The sequence below is a fragment of the Cetorhinus maximus genome, chromosome 7 (genome assembly GCF_964194155.1).
Source record: "Cetorhinus maximus chromosome 7, sCetMax3.hap1.1, whole genome shotgun sequence".
NCBI lineage: Eukaryota > Metazoa > Chordata > Chondrichthyes > Lamniformes > Cetorhinidae > Cetorhinus > Cetorhinus maximus.
The window spans coordinates 848,366-870,632 of NC_135885.1; the positions used below are offsets into that span (position 1 = coordinate 848,366).

A 22,267-nucleotide genomic window follows, 5' to 3' on the forward strand; every position below is an offset into this window, starting at 1 on the left:
GAGAGAGAGGTTTAAATACCGAAAGAGAGAGAGAGGGTTAACAACAGAGAGACAGAAGGTTAAATACAGAGACAGAGTGGAAGAGGGGAGTTAACTACACAGAGAGGGAGAGAGGGGTAACTACAGAGAGAGAGGGTTAACTACAGAGAGAGAGGGAGAGAGAGAGAGAGGGTTAAATAGAGAGATGGGGGGAGAGATGTATAAATACAGACAGGGACCAGCGAGTGAGGGGGTTAAATAAAGAGAGAGAAGGGAGTTAAATACAGGATCACTGGGAAAAGTGATTTCAGTATCCAATTTCTTATCTGATTTAACTCTGTGTGTACCCCATTATTATCCTATTTCACTCTGTGTACCCGGTTATTTTTTGACCTCACTGTGTGTGCCCGGTTATTTTTTGACCTCACTGTGTGTGCCTTGTTATTATCTGGGGCAATGTTTTTAACCTTGGCGGACAGGCACATGCCCAACCCACTCGAGCGTTAACTAATGCGCGTTGACATCGGGCAAGCATCCTGACCTCAACGTGCAGCCGTGTGATATTCCGGTCGGCGGGTGTACTCAGGAAATAGCAGCGCGCCCGCCGACAATTTAAAGGCCTGTTAAGGGCATTAAAGTCTCAATTAACTTACATTGTTCGCTGCCCATCTAACCTTCCGCTGCGAAGTTTATACTCACCCCACTCGTCCCCCTCCCCAGTCCGCACAGGCAGCACTGAGCACTGTCACTCACGGTTCACACTGGCTGGGCCTTAACTGGCCTGCCCAGCATGAAATCACCTTCCGGCCTCGATTGCGGCCAGCGGTCAGCTTCCTGACAGCCCCTGCCCACCCTACCCACCCCGCCAAGCCGCCCGGCAAGGGCTAAATTCTGCCCCTCATTTCACACTGTGTCTACCCCATTATCTCCTGATTTCACTCTGTGTATTCCCCATGTTACAATCCCAGCTGAGGTCACCCCTGGACAGCCCTGATCCCAGGGTGGAACCCAGCTTGATAGATCCTAACTTTAAATTTGTTTGTTTCGATCCGTGGAGAGTGGTTACTGAGCAGAGTCACAGGAGTCAGATACTGAACGTTTAACAAAAACATAAAACGTTTACTCAACGGGAAAAGATGAATTATATTCCAATACTCCTTCAGCCACAGCTACCTTTACAGATACCTAGGGGGGGAGTTTTCTCCCTCTCGGGTGTTGGATGGGAGTGGGGGCGGGGACAGGGACGGGGACGTGGGTGGGGGCGGGAGCGGGAGCGGGAGTGGGAGTGGCCGAGCGCAGTCACGTAGCCAATCGCTGCCCATGATCGGCTGCGCTCCTCCATTTTACGTGGATGAGCCATTTAGGGCTGAGTCGGGGCCTGTGCGGGGGGTCGGGGGGAGTGGGGGAGGGGGCTGAGTCGGGGCCTGTGCGGGGGGTGGGGGGGAGTGGGGGAGGGGGCTGAGTCGGGGCCTGTGCGGGGGGAGTCGGGGAGTGGGAGTTGGTGCTGAGTCGGGGCCTGTGCGGGGGGTGAGGGGGGGGGAGTGGGGGAGGGGGCTGAGTCGGGGCCTGTGCGGGGGGTCGGGGGGGGGGTTGGTGCTGAGTCGGGGCCTGTGCGGGGGGGGGAGGGGGAGGGGGCTGAGTCGGGGCCTGTGCGGGGGGGTCGGGGGGCGGGGGGGTTGGTGCTGAGTCGGGGCCTGTGCGGGGGGTGGGGGGGAGTGGGGGAGGGGGCTGAGTCGGGGCCTGTGCGGGGGGTCGGGGAGTGGGGGAGGGGGCTGAGTCGGGGCCTGTGCGGGGGGTGGGGGGGGGGAGGGGGCTGAGTCGGGGCCTGTGCGGGGGGTGGGGGGGGGGAGGGGGCTGAGTCGGGGCCTGTGCGGGGGGTGGGGGGGGGGAGGGGGCTGAGTCGGGGCCTGTGCGGGGGGTGGGGGGGGTGTTGGTGCTGAGTCGGGGCCTGTGCGGGGGGTGGGGGGGGGGAGGGGGCTGAGTCGGGGCCTGTGCGGGGGGTCGGGGGGGGGGTTGGTGCTGAGTCGGGGCCTGTGCGGGGGGTGGGGGGGAGTGGGGGTTGGTGCTGAGTCGGGGCCTGTGCGGGGGGTGGGGGGGGGGGTTGGTGCTGAGTCGGGGCCTGTGCGGGGGGTGGGGGGGAGTGGGGGAGGGGGCTGAGTCGGGGCCTGTGCGGGGGGTGGGGGGGGGGTTGGTGCTGAGTCGGGGCCTGTGCGGGGGGTGGGGGGGAGTGGGGGAGGGGGCTGAGTCGGGGCCTGTGCGGGGGGTCGGGGGGGGGGTTGGTGCTGAGTCGGGGCCTGTGCGGGGGGTGGGGGGGAGTGGGGGAGGGGGCTGAGTCGGGGCCTGTGCGGGGGGTGGGGGGGGTGTTGGTGCTGAGTCGGGGCCTGTGCGGGGGGTGGGGGGGGCGGGGGGGAGGGGGCTGAGTCGGGGCCTGTGCGGGGGGTCGGGGGGCGGGGGGGTTGGTGCTGAGTCGGGGCCTGTGCGGGGGGTGGGGGGGAGTGGGGGAGGGGGCTGAGTCGGGGCCTGTTCTCTGTGAGACACGGAGCTGCCTCCGGGAGATTAGTTTGATTTTTGAAAATTTTAATAAAGAAAATAAATTTCAGACATGTCCCCTCGTGAGACAGTGTCACGTGAGCTGGGAAATGTCACTGAATTTTATTAAAATCCTTCATGGAACCTGATCCCGCCCGTGGATGATGTTTCATGGAGAATGCGAAGGCCGCCTGGGCTCTTCACCTGCCCCCGACCTCAAGGCCGGACGGGCAGCTCCATTAATTGTTTTAATTAGTTTTTAAGAGGCCTTTGAGAGTTTGGCGGGTGCGCAGCCGAATGAAAGGCCTGAGTGAGGCACAGTGACGTTGGGACACACGCCCGACCTGTCCCACATCATTTTACACGTAGACAAACAGGCCCCTCCCCCACTCGCCAACCCAAAAACTCTGGCCAGGCAGGTTTGTAAGGATAACACAAGTTGCAAAAGCTACCCTATACTCTCATGTCCACAGGAAGCACACAGTCCGTGTAAATCCACAGCATCCAACCATAAAAGCAAAATACTGCGGACACTGGAAACCTGAAACAAAAAATGCTGGAAAAACTCAGCATTTCTATAGAGAGAGAAACAGGGTTAATGTTTCGAGTCCGTATGGATCTTCTTTAGAGCATCTCTGAAGAGTCATGCAGACTCGAAACGTTAACTCTGTTTCTCTCTCCACAGAAACTGTCAGACCTGCTGAGGTTTTCCAGCATTTTTTTGTTTTTTGTTTTAAACCAATAGGCGACCTGTGGTCAGACACACCACACTCTGAAACCAAGTGACAGATACCACCCCAGACAGATGCTATGGATCCCTCCTCAGATCCCCCCAGGCGCTTGTCACACCGTGAGTCAACCAGTCTCACTGAACTCCGTCTTTCACATGAGGGTTTCCAATCTCCACTCTCCAACAACTCGCCTTAGAATCTTCTCCCAAACCGACGTTTTCTCTCAGGCGCCTTCCACAAGGTTTCACCTCCAGAGTTTCGAACTCTCCTTCCGATATTCCTCTCCCCTGGGTCACCACATGCATTCAAAGCTTTCTTCCGCATACTCTGGGCAGAATTTTGCCCTTGACGGGGGCGCTTGATGGGGGCAGGCGGGGGCAGTCAGGAAGTGGGAAATGTAAGTACCCCATTATTGTCTTGTTTCACTCTATGTGTATCCAATTATTACCTGATTTCACTCTGTGTGTACCCCATTATTGTCCATTACTGTACCCTATGTAAAGAACCTATTTTTATTTCTCTTGGACTGTGGCTTTAAATTGGACAGTGGCTTTAAAAACTACCATGGCTGCAGCTGAAAGACATATTCACTGGAACAGGATGAGGAATATCTACAATGTTGCTATCCTGGAATAGAGTGTGCCATAAAAGAACAGGATGGTGCCAGAAAGGAGCCCTGGACTAAGCGGAACTGCCTGGCGACAGCATTTTAATTGGCTCCTGACCAGGTGACCAGGGTTTTGTGTGGTAACAGTACAGGCAGTTCAGCTCCTAGCCCACAAAGAGGGAAGGCCTAAAACCTCTCTCTCCTGAGTTTGTAAGATTCCAGTAATTCTGCCATAGTAGCTAGTGGCTCTTCCCCACATCTCCGTAACCTGCTCTCTCTGAAAACCCCTATCAAGAGGAAAAGGGGAAAAATCACCAGTAGAGATATTGAAAAGCAAGTTTTTCAACCAGTGAACCACAGACTGAAAGTGGTGGGAGGCCACCCCATGTCATCAGTAGCAAGTTGCAAGGAGTTTGGAAGACATCAATCAAAATCTACCCATCTAATCCTGTACTCCGGGTTGGGTAAGTATCGCGTTGGCATGGGTCACTTTACAGAACAGGTAAGAGCTGCCCATCCCCCATGGACCTCAGAGGCGTTAGAGTGAGTGGCAAATGTCAATGAGGCAGCATCTGGACAAGGGGGTGAGTCCTGGCCGCTTGGACTGAGTGTCTTGAGGCTCCAGGGTCACGATTCAGCTGATCCCTGCGAGGTTTTCCTCAGCTGGGGTTGGCCAGGCTGCAATGGGGCTGCAGGTAGAGAGGGGACTCATCAATGCTCCTCTCTCCTTTCAGGAGAAGACATCCCATAATAATGCTGAGAGGCTGCAGACTGGCGGTGGATCGCCACACCTACCCATCCTCACTCGATACGAGCAGGAGGCCCTGGAGCTGGAGAGGCGCCATGTGTCCAGGTCAAGTGGCCGTGGTGAGGTTGGGGTGTGACTGGGAGGTAAGGGAGCTGTGCACGGAGGTCACAATGTGGCTTTTTGCAACCATTGCAGTGCAGTCTGTATATTGATGTGAGCCTCGAGCCTAGAATCCCCATTGATAATAGAAAGACGAGGGCACTATGATGCAGATCCCTGTCTCACACAGGGTGGCAAAGGCGCAGAATGAGCTCTGGGTGGGGACTTCAATGTCCGTCACCAAGAGTGGCTCGGTAGCACCACTACTGACCGAGCTGGCCGAGTCCTAAATGACATAGCTGCTAGACTGGGTCTGCGGCAGGTGGTGAGGGAACCAACAAGAGGGAAAAACACTAAGATAAAAGCAAAATACTGCGGATGCTGGAAATCCAAAACAAAAACAAAAATACCTGGAAAAACTCAGCAGTCTGACAGCATCTGCGGAGAGGAACACAGTTAACAGCTCTACCTGTCCCACCCCCCCTTAAACCAGCTTATATTTCACCTCTTTTCTATTTTTCCTTAGTTCTGTTGAAGAGTCATACGGACTCGAAACGTTAACTGTGTTCCTCTCCGCAGATGCTGCCAGACCTGCTGAGTTTTTCCAGGTATTTTTGTTTTTGAAGAGGGAAAAACATACTTGACCTCATCCTCACCAACCTGCCTGCCGCAGATGCATCTGTCCATGACAGTATCGGTAGGAGTGACCACCACACAGTTGTTGTGGAGACGAAGTCCTGTCTTCACATTGAGGATACCCTCCATCGTGTTGTGTGGCACTACCACCGTGCTAAATGGGATAGATTTCAAACAGATCTAGCAGCTCAAGACTGGGCATCCATGAGGCGCTGTGGGCCATCAGCAGCAGCAGAATTGTACTCGAACACAATCTGTAACCTCATGGCCCAGCATATCCCCCACTCTACCATTACCATCAAACCAGGGGATCAACCCTGGTTCAATGAAGAGTGCAGGAGGACATGCCAGGAGCAGCACCAGGCACACCTAAAAATGAGGTGTCAACCTGGTGAAGTTATAAGACAGGACAACTTGCCAAACAGCATAAGCAGCAAGTGACAGACAGAGCTAAGCGATCCCACAACCAACCGATCTAAGCTCTGCAGTCCTGCCACATCCAGTTGCGAATGGTGGTGGACAATTAAACAACTCACTGGAGGATGAAGCTCCATAAATATCCCCATCCTCAATGATGGGGGAGCCCAGCACATCAGTGTAAAAGATAAGGCTGAAGCATTCGCAACAATCTTCAGCCAGAAGTGCTGAGTGGATGATCCATCTCGGCCTCCTCTGGAGGTCCCCAGCAAGGAAGTATTCAATGAACGGCACGGCACTAGGAAGGTCTGAGGAACAAAGGGACCATAGATCTCTGAAGGCGGAAGGGCATGTTAGTGGGGTGGTGAAAAAGGCATATGGAACACTCGCCTTTTTCAACCGAGGCATAGATTACAAAAGTAGGGAGGTCATGTAGGAGTTGTATAGAGCCTTGGTGAGGCCACAGCTGGAGTACTGTGTGCAGTTCTGGTTGCCACATTATAGGAAGGATGTGATTGCACTGGAGGGGGTGCAGAGGAGATTCACCAGGATGTTGCCTGGGATGAAACATTTAAGTTATGAAGAGAGGTTGGATAGACTTGGGTTGTTTTCGTTGGTGCAGAGAAGACTGAGGGGCGACCTGATCGAGGTGTCCAAGATTATGAGGGGCATGGACAGGGCGGATAGGGAGCAGCTGTTCCCTTTAGTTGAAGGGTCAGTCACGAGGGGACATAAGTTCAAGGTGAGGGGCAGGAGGTTTAAGGGGATGTGAGGGAAAATTTTTTTACCCAGAGGGTGGTGACGGTCTGGAATGCACTGCCTGGGAGGGTGGTGGAGGCGGGTTGCCTCACATCCTTTAAAAAGTACCTGGATGAGCACTTGGCACGTCATAACATTCAAGGCTATGGGCCAAGTGGTGGTAAATGGGATTAGGTAGGTAGGTCAGGTGTTTCTCACGTGTCGGTGCAGACTCGATGGGCCAAAGGGCCTCTTCTGTGTGATTCTGTGATCGCAGATGCCAGTCTTCATCCAATTCGATTCACTCCACACGATATCAAGAAACGGCTGAAGGCACTGGATACGGCAAAGGCTATGGGCCCTGACAATATTCCGGCAATAGTGCTGAAGGTTTGTACACCAGAACTTGCCACACCCCTAGCCAAGCTGTTCCAGTACAGCTACAACACTGGCATCTACCCGGCTATGTGGAAAATTGCCCAGGTATGTCCTGTACACAAAAAGCAGGACAAATCCAACTCAGCCAATTACCGCCCCATCAGTCTACTCTCGAGCATCAGTAAAGTAATGGAAGGGGTCATCAACAGTGATATCAAGTGGCACTTGCTAGGGAGGGCTTAAACTAACTCAGCAGGGGTGTGGGAACCAAGAGAAAATATTAGAGAGGAATACCTGGGTGCACAAAATACTGGGAGGGACAGATAGCACTAGTATAGAGAATAGTAAGTTAACAGGTAAAGTCAGGGTGGGGGAGAAAGTAACAGAATCTAAATCAGGGTTACTGTGCATGTGTGTGAATGCACGGAGTATAGTGAATAAGATTGGGGAGTTACAGGCGCAGATTGCCATGTGGAAATATGATGTTGTGGTGAAAACAGAGACTTGGCTCAAGGAAGGGCAGAACTGGGTGTTAAATATTCCTGGGTACAAGGTGTTCAGAAGAGATAGGATAGGAAGGAAAGGAGGAGTGGTGGTGGTATTGGTTAAGGAGAGCATTGCAGTGCTGGAGAAAGAGGATGTCCCAGAGGGTTCAAGGACAGAATCAATTTGGCTAGAGCTATGGAACAATAAGGGGAGAATTACATTGCTCAGTTAAACCACCAACTAGTGAGAAGGACGTAGAAGAACAAATCTGCAGGGAAATTATAGAGAAATGCAGGCATTATAGAGTAGTTATAATGGGGGACTTTAATTACCCAAATGTAGACTAGGACAATGGTAGTGTAAAGGGTGGAGAGGGGCAAAAGTTCCTAGATTGTGTTCCGGAGAATTTTCTACAGCAGTATGTGTCCAATCCAACAAGAAAAGATGCACTGTTGGACCTGATTCCTGGAAATGAGGTGGGCCAAGTAGATGAAGTGTATGTGGGGGAGCATTTAGGAGACAGTGATCATTGTATTGTATATTTTAGGATGATGATAGAAAAGGACGATAGGCAATCCAGAGTAAGAATAATTAACTGGGTGAGAGCTGGCGGGGCAAGAACGGAGCTGGGCCAGATAGACTGGAATGAAAGATAGGCAGGAAAAACTGTAGCTGAACATTGGGCTACCTCCAAAAAAGAATTGGTTCGGGCACAGTTAAGGTGTATTCCATTGAAAGGGAAAGGTAGGGCAAACAAATCCAGAGCACCCTGGATGGAAAAGGAGACAGAAATTAAGATAAAGAAGAAAAAGTGTGTCTATGACAGTGTCAGGTAGAAAATACAATTGAGAACCAAGAGGAATACAGAAGGTTCAGAGGGGAGGTGAAAAAACATATTAGAGAAGTGAAGAGGGATTATGAGAAAAGACTGGCAGCCAACATAAAGGGGAATCCTAAAGTCTTCTATAGGCATATAAATAGCAAAAGGGTGGTTAAAGGAGGAGTAGGGCCGATTAGGGACCTGAAAGGGAATTTACACATGGACGAAGGGGCCATGGCTGAGTTATTAAATTAATACTTTGCACCTGTCTTTACCAAGGAGATAGATGCTACCCAGGCCGTGGTGACAGACGAGGGAACACTGACACTAGAAGGGTTCAAAATTGATAAGGAGGAAGTGTTGAATAGACTGTCAGTACGTAACTTGACAAGGCACTGGGATTGGATGAGATGGAGCCAAGGATGTTGAAGGAAGTGAGAGTAGAAATTGCAGGGGCACTGGCCATAATCTTTCAGTCTTCTCTAGACTCAGGGGAGGTGCTGGAGGATTGGAGAATTGCAAACATAAATACATAAGAACTAGTAACAGGAGTAGGCAATTCAGCCCCTCGAGCCTGCCCCGCCATTCAATACGATCATGGCTGATCTCATTTCAGCCTCAACTCTAATTTCCCGCCCTCTCCCCATAACCTTTCAACCCGTTACTAATTAAAAATCTGTCTATCTCCTCCTTAAATTTATTCAGCGTCCCGGCATCCACTGCACTCTGAGGTAGTGAATTCCACAGATTACACCCTTGTTTAAGAAAGGTTGATAAGGAAGAGCCAGCATGGATTTCTAAAGGGGAAATCGTGTTTAACTAACTTTCTGAAGCTTTTTGAAGAGGTAACAGAAAAGGTCGATGAGGGTAATGCTGTTGATGTGGTGTACATGGATTTTCAATAGACATTTGAAACAGTGTCACACAACAGACTTGTGAGAAAAGTTATTGCTTATGGAATAAAAGGGACAGTAGAAACATGGATACAAAATTGGCTGAAAAATAGGAAGCAGAGAGTAATGGTCAATGGATAATTTTCAGACTGGAGGGAGATTTGGAGTGGAGTTCCCCAGGGGTCGGTATTGGGACCCTTGCTTTTCCTGATATATATTAATGATCTAGATCTTGGTGTGCAGGGGACAATTTCAAAGTTTGTGGATGATACAAAGCTTGGGAGTGTTGTAAACTGCGAGGAGGATGGTGTGGAACTTCAAGAGGACATGGACAAGTTGGTGGAGTGGGCAGATAGGTGGCAGATGAAGTTCAGTGCGGAGAAGTGTGAGATGATGCATTTTGGCAGGAAGAACATGGACAGACAATATAAAATAAGGGGTGAAATTTTGAAGGGGGTTCAGGAGTACAGAGACCTGGGTGTATATGTGCATAGATCATCACAGGACAGGTGGAGAGAGCAGTTAATAAAGCATATAGTATCCTGGGCTTTATTAATAGAGGCATAGAGTACAAGAGCAAGGAGGTTATGCTGAATTTATATAAGGCTCTCATTAGACCTCAGCTGGAGTATTGTGTCCAGTTCTGGGCACCATATCATAGGAAGGATGTGAACACATTGGAGAGAGTGCAGAAGAGGTTTACAAGAATGGTTCCAGGGATGAGAAACTTCAGCTATGAGGATAGATTGGAGAGGTTGGGACTGTTCTCCTTGGAGAGGAGAAGCTAAGAGGAGATATGATAGAGATGTTCAAAATCATGAAGGGGCTGGACAGAGTAGATAGGGAGAAACTGTTCCCACTCGTAAACGGATCAAGAACGAGAGGGCACAGATTTAAAGTGATTTGCAAAAGAAGCAAATGTGACGTGAGAAAAAACTTTTTCACACAGCGAGTGGTTCAGGTCTGGAATGCACGGCCTGGAAGTGTGGTGGAGGCAGGTTCAATCGAGGCATTCAAGAGGACATTAGATGATTATTTCAATAGAAACAATGTGCAGGGGTACAGGGAAAAGGCAGGGCAATGGCATTAGGTCATAACGCTCATTTGGAGAGCCGGTGTAGACATAGTGGTCTGAATGGCCTCCTTCTGTACCCCTAAAATTCTGTGATTCTTTGGGGTGAGAGTAACTGTCCTTGACATTGAGGCCGCATTTGACTGAATGTGGCATCAATCAGGGGGAAAACTCTCTGCTGGTTGGAGTCATACCTGGCACAAAAGAAGAAGATTGTGACTAAACATAGAAACATAGAGACTAGGAGCAGGAGGAGGCCATTCGGCCCTTCGAGCCTGCTCCACCATTCATTATGATCATGGCTGATCATCCAACTCAATAGCCTGCTCCCGCTTTCTCCCCATATCCTTTGATCCCTTTCACCCCAAGAGCTATATCTAACTCCTTCTTGAAAACATACAATGTTTTGGCCTCAACTACTTTTTGTGGTAGCGAATTCCACAGGCTCACCACTCTCTGGGTGAAGAAATTTCTCCTCACCTCAGTCCTAAATGGTCTACCCCATATCCTCAGACTGTGACCCCTGGTTGTTGGAAGTCAGTCATCTCAGCTCCAGGACATCACTGCAGGAGTTCCTCAGGGTAGTGTCCTCAGCCCAACCATCTTCAGCTGCTTCATCAATGACCTTCCTTCCGTCATAAGGTCAGAAGTGGGGATGTTCACTGATGATTGCACAATGTTCAGCACCATTCACAACTCCTCAGATACTGAAGCAGTCCATGTCCAAATGCAGCAAGATCTGGACAATATCCAGGCTTGGGCTGACAAGTGGCAAGTAACATTCATGCCACACAAGTGTCAGACAATGACCATCTCCAACAAGAGAGAATCTAACCATTGCACGTTGACATTCAATGGCATTACCATCACTGAATTCCCCACTATCAACATCCTGGGGGTTATCATTGACCAGAAATTGAACTGGACTAGCCACATAAATATTGTGGCTACAAGAGCAGGTCAGAGGCTGGGAATCCTGTGGTGAGTAACTCTCCTCCTGACTCCCCAAAGCCTGTCCACCATCTACAAGGCACAAGTCAGGAGTGTGACGGAATACTCCCCAGTTGCCTGGATGAGTGCAGCTCCCACAACACTGAAGAAGCTTGACACCGTCCAGGACAAAGCAGCCTGCTTGATTGGCACCACATCCACAAACATTCACTTCCTCCACCACCGACGTACAATAGCAGCAGTGTGTACCATCTACAAGATGCACTGCAGGAATTCACCAAGGCTCCTTCGACAGCACCTTCCAAACCCACGACCACTACCATCTAGAAGGACAAGGGCAGCAGATAGATGGGAACCCCACCACCTGGAAGTTCCCCTCCGAGCCACTCACCATCCTGACATGGAAATATATCGCTGTTCCTTCACTGTCGCTGGGACAAAATCCTGGAACTCACTCCCTAACAGTACTGTGGGTGTACCTACACCACATGGACTGCAGCGGCCGAAGAAGGAAGTATAATATTAGGGTGTTTGGGGCTGTAAGGGTTAATGTGGGCCTGGGGAAATGGTGCCACCCACATTATGACGTAGAGAGTCAAATGGGAGAAGTCGATTGTAGGAGTGAGTCTAGTTGCAGTAACTGGAGTTTGCCTGCTGTACTGGTACCGAAACCAGATGGAACACAAAGACTGTGTGTGGACTATCGAAAAGTGAGCACGGTGACAAAAGCGGATTCATATCCTATACCACGGTTGGAGGATTGTATTGAGAAAGTGGGACAATTGAAATTTATCACAAAGATTGACTTGCTAAAAGTATATTGGCAGGTACCATTGTCGGAGAGAGCAAAGGAGATATCAGCTTCTGGAACACCAAGTGGATTATATCAGTTTAAAGTGATGCCATTTGGTATGAAGAATGCACCTGCAACATTTCAAAGACTGACAGACAAAGTAATGACAGAACAAAAACAGAATTACCTGGAAAAACTCAGCAGGTCTGGCAGCATCGGCGGAGAAGAAATCAGTTAACGTTTCGAGCCTTCATGGCCCTTCGGCAGAACTGAAGCATAGTTAGGAGAGAGGTGAAATATAAGCTGGTTTAAGGTGGGGGGGGGGTGGAGGGAAGAGAGACGTTGAGGGTGTGGTGATTGTGGAGATAAGCAGTGATAGGAGCAGATAATCAAAAGATGTCACAGACAAAAGGGTCAAAGAGGTGTTGAAGGTGATGATATTTGTCTAAGAAAAGTGCTAATTAAGAATGGAAGACAGGACACTCAAAGTACAGCTCTAGTGGGGGTGGGGTGGACAGACTAACAAGGTTTTAGTTTTAGATTTAAAAATAATGGAAATAGGTGGGGAAAGAAGAATCTATATAAATTATTGAAAAAAGGGTGGGGGGGGAGAAACGGGGTGGGGATGGGGGGAGGGGGAGTTTAAGATCTAAAGTTGTTGAATTCAATATTCAGCCCGGAAGGCTGTAAAGTGCCTAGTCGGAAGATGAGCTGCTGTTCCCCCAGTTTGCGTTGGGCTTCACTGGAACAATGCAGCAAGCCAAGGACAGACATGTGGGCAAGAGAACAGGGTGGAGTGTTAAAATGGCAAGCGACAGGGAGGTTTGGGTCTTTCTTGCGGACAGACCGCAGGTGTTCCGCAAAACGGTCGCCCAGTTTGCGTTTGGTCTCTCCAAAGTAGAGGAGACCACACTGGGAGCAATGAATGCAGTAGACTAAGTTAGGGGAAATGCAAGTGAAATGCTGCTTCACTTGAAAGGAGTGTTTGGGCCCTTGGACGGTGAGGAGAGGGGAAGTAAAGGGGCAGATGTTGCATCTTCTGCGTGGGCATGGGGAGGTGCCATAAGTGGGGGTTGAGGAGTAGGGGGTGATGGAGGAGTGGACCAGGGTGTCCCGGAGGGAACGATCCCTACGGAATGCCGTCAGGGGGGGTGAAGGGAAGATGTGTTTGGTGGTGGCATCATGCTGGAGTTGGCGGAAATGGCGGAGGATGATCCTTTGAATGCGGAGGCTGGTGGGGTGATAAGTGAGGACAAGGGGGACCCTATCATGTTTCTGGGAAGGAGGAGAAGGCGTGAGGGAGGATGCACGGGATATGGGCCGGACACGGTTGAGGGCCCTGTCAACGACCGTGGATGGAATTACAGGTCTAAGCAATTGTGCTGTTTATATTGATGATCTAATAGTTTTCAGTCAGATGTGGGAGGAGCATTTACAGCATCTGGAAGAATTATTTACTGGACTACAAGAAACTAATTTGGTGATGAACTTGGCTAAAAGTGAATTTGCAAAAGCGTAAGTTGCGTATCTAGGTCACACCATTGGACAGGGTAAGGTGGCTCTGAGAGATGTGAAAGTCAAGACTATCGTGGATTTCCCAGTGCCTACAGCAAAATGAGAAGTTTTGGGATTTCTGGGCATGACTGGGTTTTACCGGAAATTTGTACCAAATCTTAGCCCAGTGGTTGCTCCACTGACTGAACTATTAAAAAGGAACAAGAAGTTTCAATGGACATTAGAGTGTCAGAAGTAATTTGATAGTTTGAAAACTGTATTAACTACAACACCAGTTTTGGCAGTACCCAATTATGCCAGGCAATTCAAGTTGGCCATTGACACGAGCGATATAGGCATTGGGGCTGTACTGTTACAAGAAGATAACACTGGAATTGAAAAACCGATAGGGTATTTTTCACGGAAGCTGAATGTATAACAGAAAAGATATTCAATGATTGAAAAGGAGACGTTGGGTTTGGTGTTAGCATTGCAGCATTTTGACATCTATGTGGCAAACAATTCATCAGAAACAATTGTTTACATGGACCATAATCCTTTAAGTTTTTGGACCAATTTCAAGACAAAAGTGCAAGGCTTTTCAGGTGGAGCCAATTGTTACAACCATTTAATTTACAGATTACACATATTGCTGGGAGAGAAAGTCTGTTCACAGATACATTATCAAGAGTTTGAAGCTTAAAGGAAAATGTGACATTTAAAAAAAACCTGGACACTGAACTGGAGTGATCTCTGTTGATACCAAGCACTCGTGTATATATATAGTTATTTTAATGTATGCATCTGGTAATGTAACAGTGTAATAAGTATAGGAGATAGTGTGAGATGGGTTATTAAAATGAAGCCGTCTTTTAGAATTATGACGGTTCATTTTCTGATAAGGAGGGGGATGTAATGAAGCTATTAATGTATATAATATTTTGGAAAATATTTTTTTTTAAATAGAGGTTTAGTCTGTGGGTGTGTCTTAATTAGATTAAAGCAGTTAGTCTGGGTGCTTTATATGCACTAGTTTTGATGTGTAAGAGAGTTGGCTGCATTTGCATTTTTTGAATAGAACATTCAAGAAGTGGGGTGAAAACTGACACCTTTCTAGCAGCTACCAAGCCACATGTTTATATTACTAACAAAATTGGTACAATGAAAGGGGTTTCATTGTTAAAAGGTGAAGTTCAAAGAGGCTGGTGAGACAATGAGAATTTGAATTCAATCAGTGGTGGTAGGTATAACTTCAGTAGTTTTCGGGTGTACAGAGCAGAGGCAATGTGAGAGCAAAAGGCAGCTGGAAGCCTCCAACTGGCTTCACAGGAACCAAAGTGAAATGAACCTCATTTCGAATTCGTCAGGTGAAAATGCTTTGCCTGGTGTTTGGTTAAGTCTATGGGTTGCTGTTGTCTTAATGGAGATTACTTTGGGAATTTGTTAACAGTTATGATAGTAGTAATTTGTAGCCATGTGTATATATTCTAACCTGTGTAAATTAATAAAATGTTTCATTTAGTTTAATGTAAAACCTTGAGAACTGGTGGCCTGATTCCTGAATTTAGAGTCGCATCTCAAACATAACACTTAAAATTATAGGTTATGACAGTTGTTTAAAGTTTCCCTCTGGGATTTTTAAATAACTCAGCTGTACCAACTGCATCGGTCAGAACACCTGGGCTGGAGCGTTTCAGCTATGAAGAGAGACTGGATAGGCTGGGGTTGTTTTCCTTAGAGCAGAGAAGGCTGAGGGGGGACCTGATAGAGGTATACAAAATTATGAGGGGCATAGATAGGGTAGATAGGAGGAAACCTTTCCCCTTAGGGAGGTGTCAGTAACCAGGGGGCATAGATTTAAGTAAGAGGCAGGAGGTTTAGAGGGGATTTGAGGAAAGTTTTTTCACCCAGAGGGTGGTGGGAATCTGGAACTCACTGCCTGAGGGGGTGGTAGAGGCAGAAACCCTCACAACATTTAAGAAGTATTTAGATGAGCACTTGAAACACCTCAGCACACAGGGCTACAGGCCAAGTGCTAGGAAATGGGATTAGAATAGATAGGGGCTTGATGGCCAGCACAGACATGATGGGCCGAAGGGCCTGTTTCTCTGCTGTAAAACTCTATGACTATGACTCTAAGATTTATAAGATATACGATAGCATCAGGCTTGAATAAGAAACAGAGGCTGAACAAATAAATACACTATTATATTCAAAAGGTTCAACAGCTGGTGACATAATTGCCAGACAAGAAATAAATGAATCTTCCAAGAACATTGAAGAGGTCATGAAGTCCTTTGTCACCTACCTTAACCTAGGAACCAATAACATTTGGGCAAAATTTAATAAGAGAGTCCAAAAGCCCGGAGAACCCATAGATTAGCAATGGGAGTGGCTGATGATGTCTTTCAGAAATACTCCAATCTAAAGAAGATCTCACTCTGGAGAAAAACCACCCCAATTGTCAGACAATCGGAAATCCCAGAATCACAGAATCACAGAATTGTTATGATGTAGAAGGAGGCCATTCGGCCCATTGTGTCTGCACTGGCTCTCTGAGCATTGTAACTTAGTGCCAATCTCCTGCCTTTTCCCCGTAACCCTGCACATTGTTTCCATTTAGATAGTCATCTAATGCCCTCCTGAATGCTTCAATCAAACCTGCCTCCACCCCACTCCCAGGCAGCGCATTCCTGACCCTAACTACTCGCTGACAGCAACACCGATCCGGCAAAGTTAAACTGTGGTGTTAAGCAGCCAAATCATAAAGCAGCAAAAGGACAGGAGACTCCAGCGGAAGCCAAGCTAAACATAAGATGGTGGCAGGGCTGTGTCATCATCACCCTGGCACCAAAACCACCTCACTGGCATGAGCTGTGTCCGGTTATCTGGACCAGGAGTCATCCTGCTCCAGGTCAAAGGTTCGCCGCAAACATCGCTCCAAGAGAAAAACAAACAAATATGGGAAATGTTATGCGTGCTCCACAAACAAGAATTTTCTCTCCTGAACAGGAAGATCTGTGTCGACCTCCACCTCATCCAAAAGGTCGACGAGACAAACCAGCAAGGATCTGGTTCTGATTTAAAAAGGATTCTCCAAATCTTTTCACTGGGCTAGGGAACTGAACACTGTCTACAACATAACGCTGAGCAATGATGCTAAACCCAGCACTTGTTTATACCACAGAAAATATCACACACAAGAACATAGGAACAGGAGTAGGCCATTCGGCCCCTCGAGCCTGCTCTGCCAGTCAATAAGATCATGGCTGATCTGTTTGTGTTTCCATTTCCACATTCCCATCTAACCCCGATAACCTTTGATTCCCTTGCCTAACAAGAATCTATCTACCTCTGCCTTAAAAATATTCAATGACCCCGCCTCCACCACCTTCTGAGGCAGAGAGTTCCAAAGTCGCAGAACCCTCTGAGAGAAAAAAATTCTCCTCATCTCTGTCCTAAAAGGGTGACCCCTAATTTTAAAACAGTGCCCCCTAGTTATGGACTCACCCACAAGAGGAAACATCCTTTCCACATCCACCTTGTCAAGGCCGTTCAGGATCTTGTAAACTTCAATCAAATCACCCCTCACTCTTCTAAACTCCAGTGGAAACAAGCCCAGTCTGTCCGACCTTTCCTCATAAGACAACCCACTCATTCCAGGTATCAATCTAATAAACCTCCTCTGAACCACCTCCAATGCATTTACATCCTTCCTTAAATAAGGAGATCAAAACTGCACACAGTATTCGAGGTGCGATCTCCCCAATGCCCTGTATAACTGAAGCATAACATCCTTACTTTTATGTTCAATTCCTCTCGTAATAAAGGATAGCATTCCATTAACTAATTACTTGCTGTACCTGCAAACTAACTTTTTGTGACTCATGTACTAGAACACCCAGATCCCTCTGCACCTCAGAATTATGCAGTCATTCTCCATTTAAGAAATAGTCTTGTTCTTCCTGCCAAAGTGAAAAACTTCACATTTTCCCACATTAAGCTCCATTTGCCAGATCTTTGCCCACTCACTCAACCTATCTGTATCCATCTGCAACCTTCTCATGTCCTCTTCACCACATACTTTTCCACCTATCTTTGTGTCATCTGCGAATTTAGCTATTATGTCTTCACTCCCCTCATCTAAGTCATTGATGTAAATTGTAATAAGGTGAGGCCCCAGTATAGACCCCTGTGGGACTCCACTCGTCACATTCTGCCAATCAGAAAAATACCTATTTCTGCATACTCTCTGCTTCCTGCCAGCCAGCCAATCTTCTATCCATGTTAATATGTTACCCACTACACCATGCGCTTCTATTTTCTCTAATAACTTTTGATGTGGCACCTTATCGAATGCTTTCTGGAAATCCAAGTACAGCACATCTACAGGCTCCCCTTTATCCACTGCGCATGTTACTCCTTCAAAAAACTCCAATAAATTGGTTAAACATGATTTTTCACAAAACCATGCTGACTCTTCCCAATTGACTTGAGCTATTCTAAGTGCCCAGTGATAACCTCCTTAATGATCGATTCCAATAACTTCCCCATGACAGACGTCAAGCTAACTGGCCTATAGTTTCCTGTTTTCTGTCTCCCTCCCTTCTTGAATAGAGGGGGTATATTTGCTACTTCCCAGTCCGATGGAACCTTTCCAGAATCTAGCTAATTTTGGAACATTAACACCAGCACATCAACTACCTCATTAGCCGCCTCTTATAAGACCCGAGGATATAGTCCATTGGGACCCGGAGACTTGTCAGCCCACAGTTCCATCAATTTGCTCAATACCATTTCCCTAGTTACTGTAATTTCACCAAGTTCCTTTCTCCCGTTCACCTCCTGGTTTATAGCTGTTACTGGAATGTTTTTTGTATCCTCTATGATGAACACTGAAGCAAAATATATAATTTCTTCTGCCATTTCTTTATTATCTACTATTAATTCCCCACTGTCACTCTCTAGAGGACCAACACTCACTTTACTTACTCTTTTTGTAGAAACTCTTGCTATCCATTTTTACATTTCTAGCTATCTTCCTCTCATGCTCTAATTTCTTTCTCCTGATTAACTTTTCAGTCATTCTCTGTCATTCTTTATATTCTGACCAATCATCTGTCCTGCCGCTCATCTTTGCACAGTTATATGCTTTTTCCTTAAGTTTGATGCTTTCCTTAACTTCTCTAGTTAACCACAGATGGTGGGTCCTCCCCTTAGAATTTTTCTTTATAGAAGGAATGTACTTATTCTGAATGCTCTGAAATATCCCCTTAAATCTCTGCCACTGCTTCTCTGTTGATCTATCCTCTAGCCTATTTTCCCAGTTTACTTCAGCTAGCTCAGCTTTCATCCTCACACAATTGCCCTTATTTAAGTTTAAGATACTAGTCTTAGACCCACTCTTCTCATTTTCAAACTGGATATAAAATTCAATCATATTGTGGTCGCTGCTACCTAGCGGTGCCTTTACTCTGAGGTCATTAATTAATCCTGTCACATTACACAATACCAATTCTAATATAACCTGCTCTCTGGTTGGTTCCAGAACATGCTACTCAAATAAACTATCTCAAAAGCATTCTAAGAACTCCTCACCCAGGCTACAACTGCCAATGTGATTTTTCCAGTTTATATGTAGATTAAAGTCACCCATGATTATTGCCGTCCCTTTATCACAAGCACACAATATTTTCTCTTGAATACTTTGTCCTACACTGTGGTTACTGTTAGGGGGCCTGTAGACCACTCCCACTAATGACTTTTTTCCCCGACTATTCCTCATCTCCACCCAAACCGATTCTATATCCTGATCTCCTGAAACAAGGTCATCTCTAACTATTGCACCAGTGCCCTCTTTGATTAACAGCGCTGCCCCTCCACCTTTACCCAGCTTCCAATTCTTCTTGAATGTCATGTACCCTTCAATATTAAGGACCCAATCATTGTCGACCTGCAGCCATGTCTCTGTAATTACTATCAGATCATATTTATTTACTTCAATGTGGGCTATCAGTTCATTTACTTTGTTATGAATGCTACACACATTCAGACACAGAGCCTTTAGTTTTGTCTTTTTGTTACCTTTGTAACATCTAGTCTTGACTGTTGATAGATTCTTAGGTTTTTTCTCTCTGTCCCTTCCTGCCAATCTCTGACCCTCATTTCCCATGTTACTATTTTGCTTTCCTCTCTTGACTGTACACTTTGAATTGCTCCCTCTACCCAAAACTTCATCCATCATCCCTCTTGTTTAGTTTAAAGCCCTCTCTACTTCCCCAGTTATGTGATGTGCAAGGACACTGGTCCCAGCACAGTTCAGGTGTAAACCATCCCAACGATACAGCCCCCACTTTCCCCAGTACTGATGCCAGTGCCCCACAAACCGGAACCCACTTCTCCCTCGCCAGTCTTTGAGCCACACGTTCATCTCTCTGATCTTATTTGTCCTGTGCCAATTTGCACATGGCTCAGGTAACAATCCAGAGATTATTACCTTTGAGGTTCTGCTTAAATTGGTGCCTAGCTCCTCATATTAACTTTGCAGAACCTCTTTCCTAGTTCTACCTATGTCGTTAGTACCTACATGGACCATGACAACTGGATCCTCCCCCTCCCACTGCAAGTTCCTCTCCAGCCCTGAGCACATGTCCCGCACCCTGGGACCGGGCAGGTAACACAGCCGCCTGGACTCCTGCTCTTTGCTGCAGAGAACAGTGTCAATCCCCCTCACTATACTGTCCCCGACTACCACTACATTCCTGTTTACTCCCCCAGCTTGAACAGCCTCCTGTACCACAGAGCCATGGCCAGTCAGCTCATCCACCTTGCAGACTTCGCTTTCATCCACACAGGTTGTGAGCACCTGAAACCTGTTTGACAATCGCAAAGTCTGAGGCTCCTCCCCCACTGTCTGCTCGGTCCCATTACCTGCCTCACTGACAGTCACATCCTCCTGTCCCTCACTGCTGACCAAAACAGATGACCCTCTTCCAAGAGGTGTGACTGTCTTCTGGAACAAAGTGCCCAGGTATTTCTCCCCCTCCCTTATGTCGTGCAATGTCTGCATTTCGGCTTCCAGATCAATAATCCTGATCTGGAATTCCTCAAGATGCTAACACTTCCTGCTGACGTGTTTGTCCTGAATCGCCTTGGCATCCAAAAGCGCCCACATTCCACAGCTGCAACATAACACCTGTCCACCATTCTAACTTATGTTATTTAGTTAATTTACTTTAATTACATAAGAAGAAAACATGCTACAATTTACTGTGTTTATTCAATGTTAGTACTGCTGATTACTAAAGGTTATATGCTTCCTAACTACAAGGAATGTGTTTTAGATATTTGTTTAAATTACTTTATTTTTATTGCCTTTTGTAAATCTTTATTGTTTGATTTTAAAGATTTCAAATTTTGGTTTATTATTTTAAAGTTTTAGTTCTTTTTATTTATGGATCTACCTGAACTCACCTGTCCTGAGCTGCTTTCTCACACACTGTCCCTTAGACTGAGCACCTACCGGCCAATCAGCTTACCAGCTTCCTGTGACATCACAGTTGCTTCTTCTCCCCGCCCCCACAGCCCCAGCCCTGGCCCCGCCCCCCAGCCCAACCCCCAGGCCCGCCCCATTACCCAGCCCCACTCCCTCAGCCCTGCCCCCGGCCCAGCCCCCTCAGCCCCACCCCCCGCTCCCCGTCCCTCCCCCAGCCCTGCCCAGCTCCCCCGCCCCACTTCCCAGCCCCACTCCGCTCCCCAGCTCTGCTCTGACTCCCAGCAACATACCCAAGGTACCCAAACTGAACTCCCCCTACTCTCCGCACTCTTTTCAAACTGAACTCCCCCCACTCTCCGCACTCTTTTCAAACTGAACTCCCCCCACTCTCCGCACTCTTTTCAAACTGAACTCCCCCCACTCTCCGCACTCTTTTCAAACTGAACTCCCCCCACTCTCCGCACTCTTTTCAAACTGAACTCCCCCCCACTTTCCACGTCCTTTTCAAACTTATGAAGTGAGTTCAACAGCAACGTGATGAGGTTACCAAGGTGGGGTCATCCCCCCTGTCACTCAGCCAATGGAATGGTCCCATTCTGAAATGGATCCCTTCACATCTGTCTCCACCTGACAGATCTCAACAAGGCGGTGACAAGGGAAATCCACCCAATGTCCTCAGTGGGTGTCAGCTTGGTCAAACTCTCCAAGAGAACCGTCTCCTCGAAACTTGATGCCAACAGCAGCCCCTGGCAGGTTCTGTTAGATGAAGAATGTAAATTGCTGACAATTTTTATCATCCTCTGGCAGGTTTTGCTGTAATCGTTTGCCATTCGGTGTAACCTCCGCACCTGAGATTGTTCAGCGCACAATGTCGGCCATTTTACACAGCCAGGAACGAGTGGCCCACCATGTGGACCGTGTCCTTGTCCACAATACAACCGCCAGGGAACACAACATAGACTCACGGCTGCCTTGAAACACTTGCCAGAAGCAGAATTGACTGAATGATAAGTGCACATTATCTGAGGCCTCCATTTAGTTTTTGGGCCGTATTGTGAGCAGCAGAGGCACCATGGTGAACCCACACAAAACAAAGACAATCAGTGCGTCCCATTGCAGACCTCCAGAGATTCCTGGGCACAGTGAACCAGTTAGAGTTTCTGCTCAGCCTGGGACAGGTCACAGAGCCTCTCATTAACCCCCAGCATGGGATGCAAGCACTCCACCAGATCAAAGACAGGCTGCTCTCACCAGGTACCTTGGCTCACTATGACCCGTCCCCGCCAACTACAATCGCTGCAGGAGCCTCGGTCAACAGGCCTAGGAGCAGTTTAGTTCTGAGACCAGTTGGATGGATGTCACCGACTGGTATATTATGCAACTAGCGGGCAGTCAGACACA

General features: G+C 47.8%; 1 protein-coding gene across 1 annotated transcript in view; it reads right to left on the bottom strand.

Annotated features, from left to right (window-relative positions):
• Positions 1 to 13,550: 13,550 nt before the first annotated feature.
• LOC144682516 (FH2 domain-containing protein 1-like) overlaps positions 13,551 to 22,267 on the bottom strand; it is a 97,584-nt gene continuing 88,867 nt past the window's right edge. Inside the window, exon 14 of the mRNA XM_078544905.1 lies at positions 13,551 to 13,579. Within this exon, the coding sequence (XP_078401031.1) occupies positions 13,551 to 13,579 (29 nt within the window). The remainder of the gene's footprint in view (positions 13,580 to 22,267) is intronic.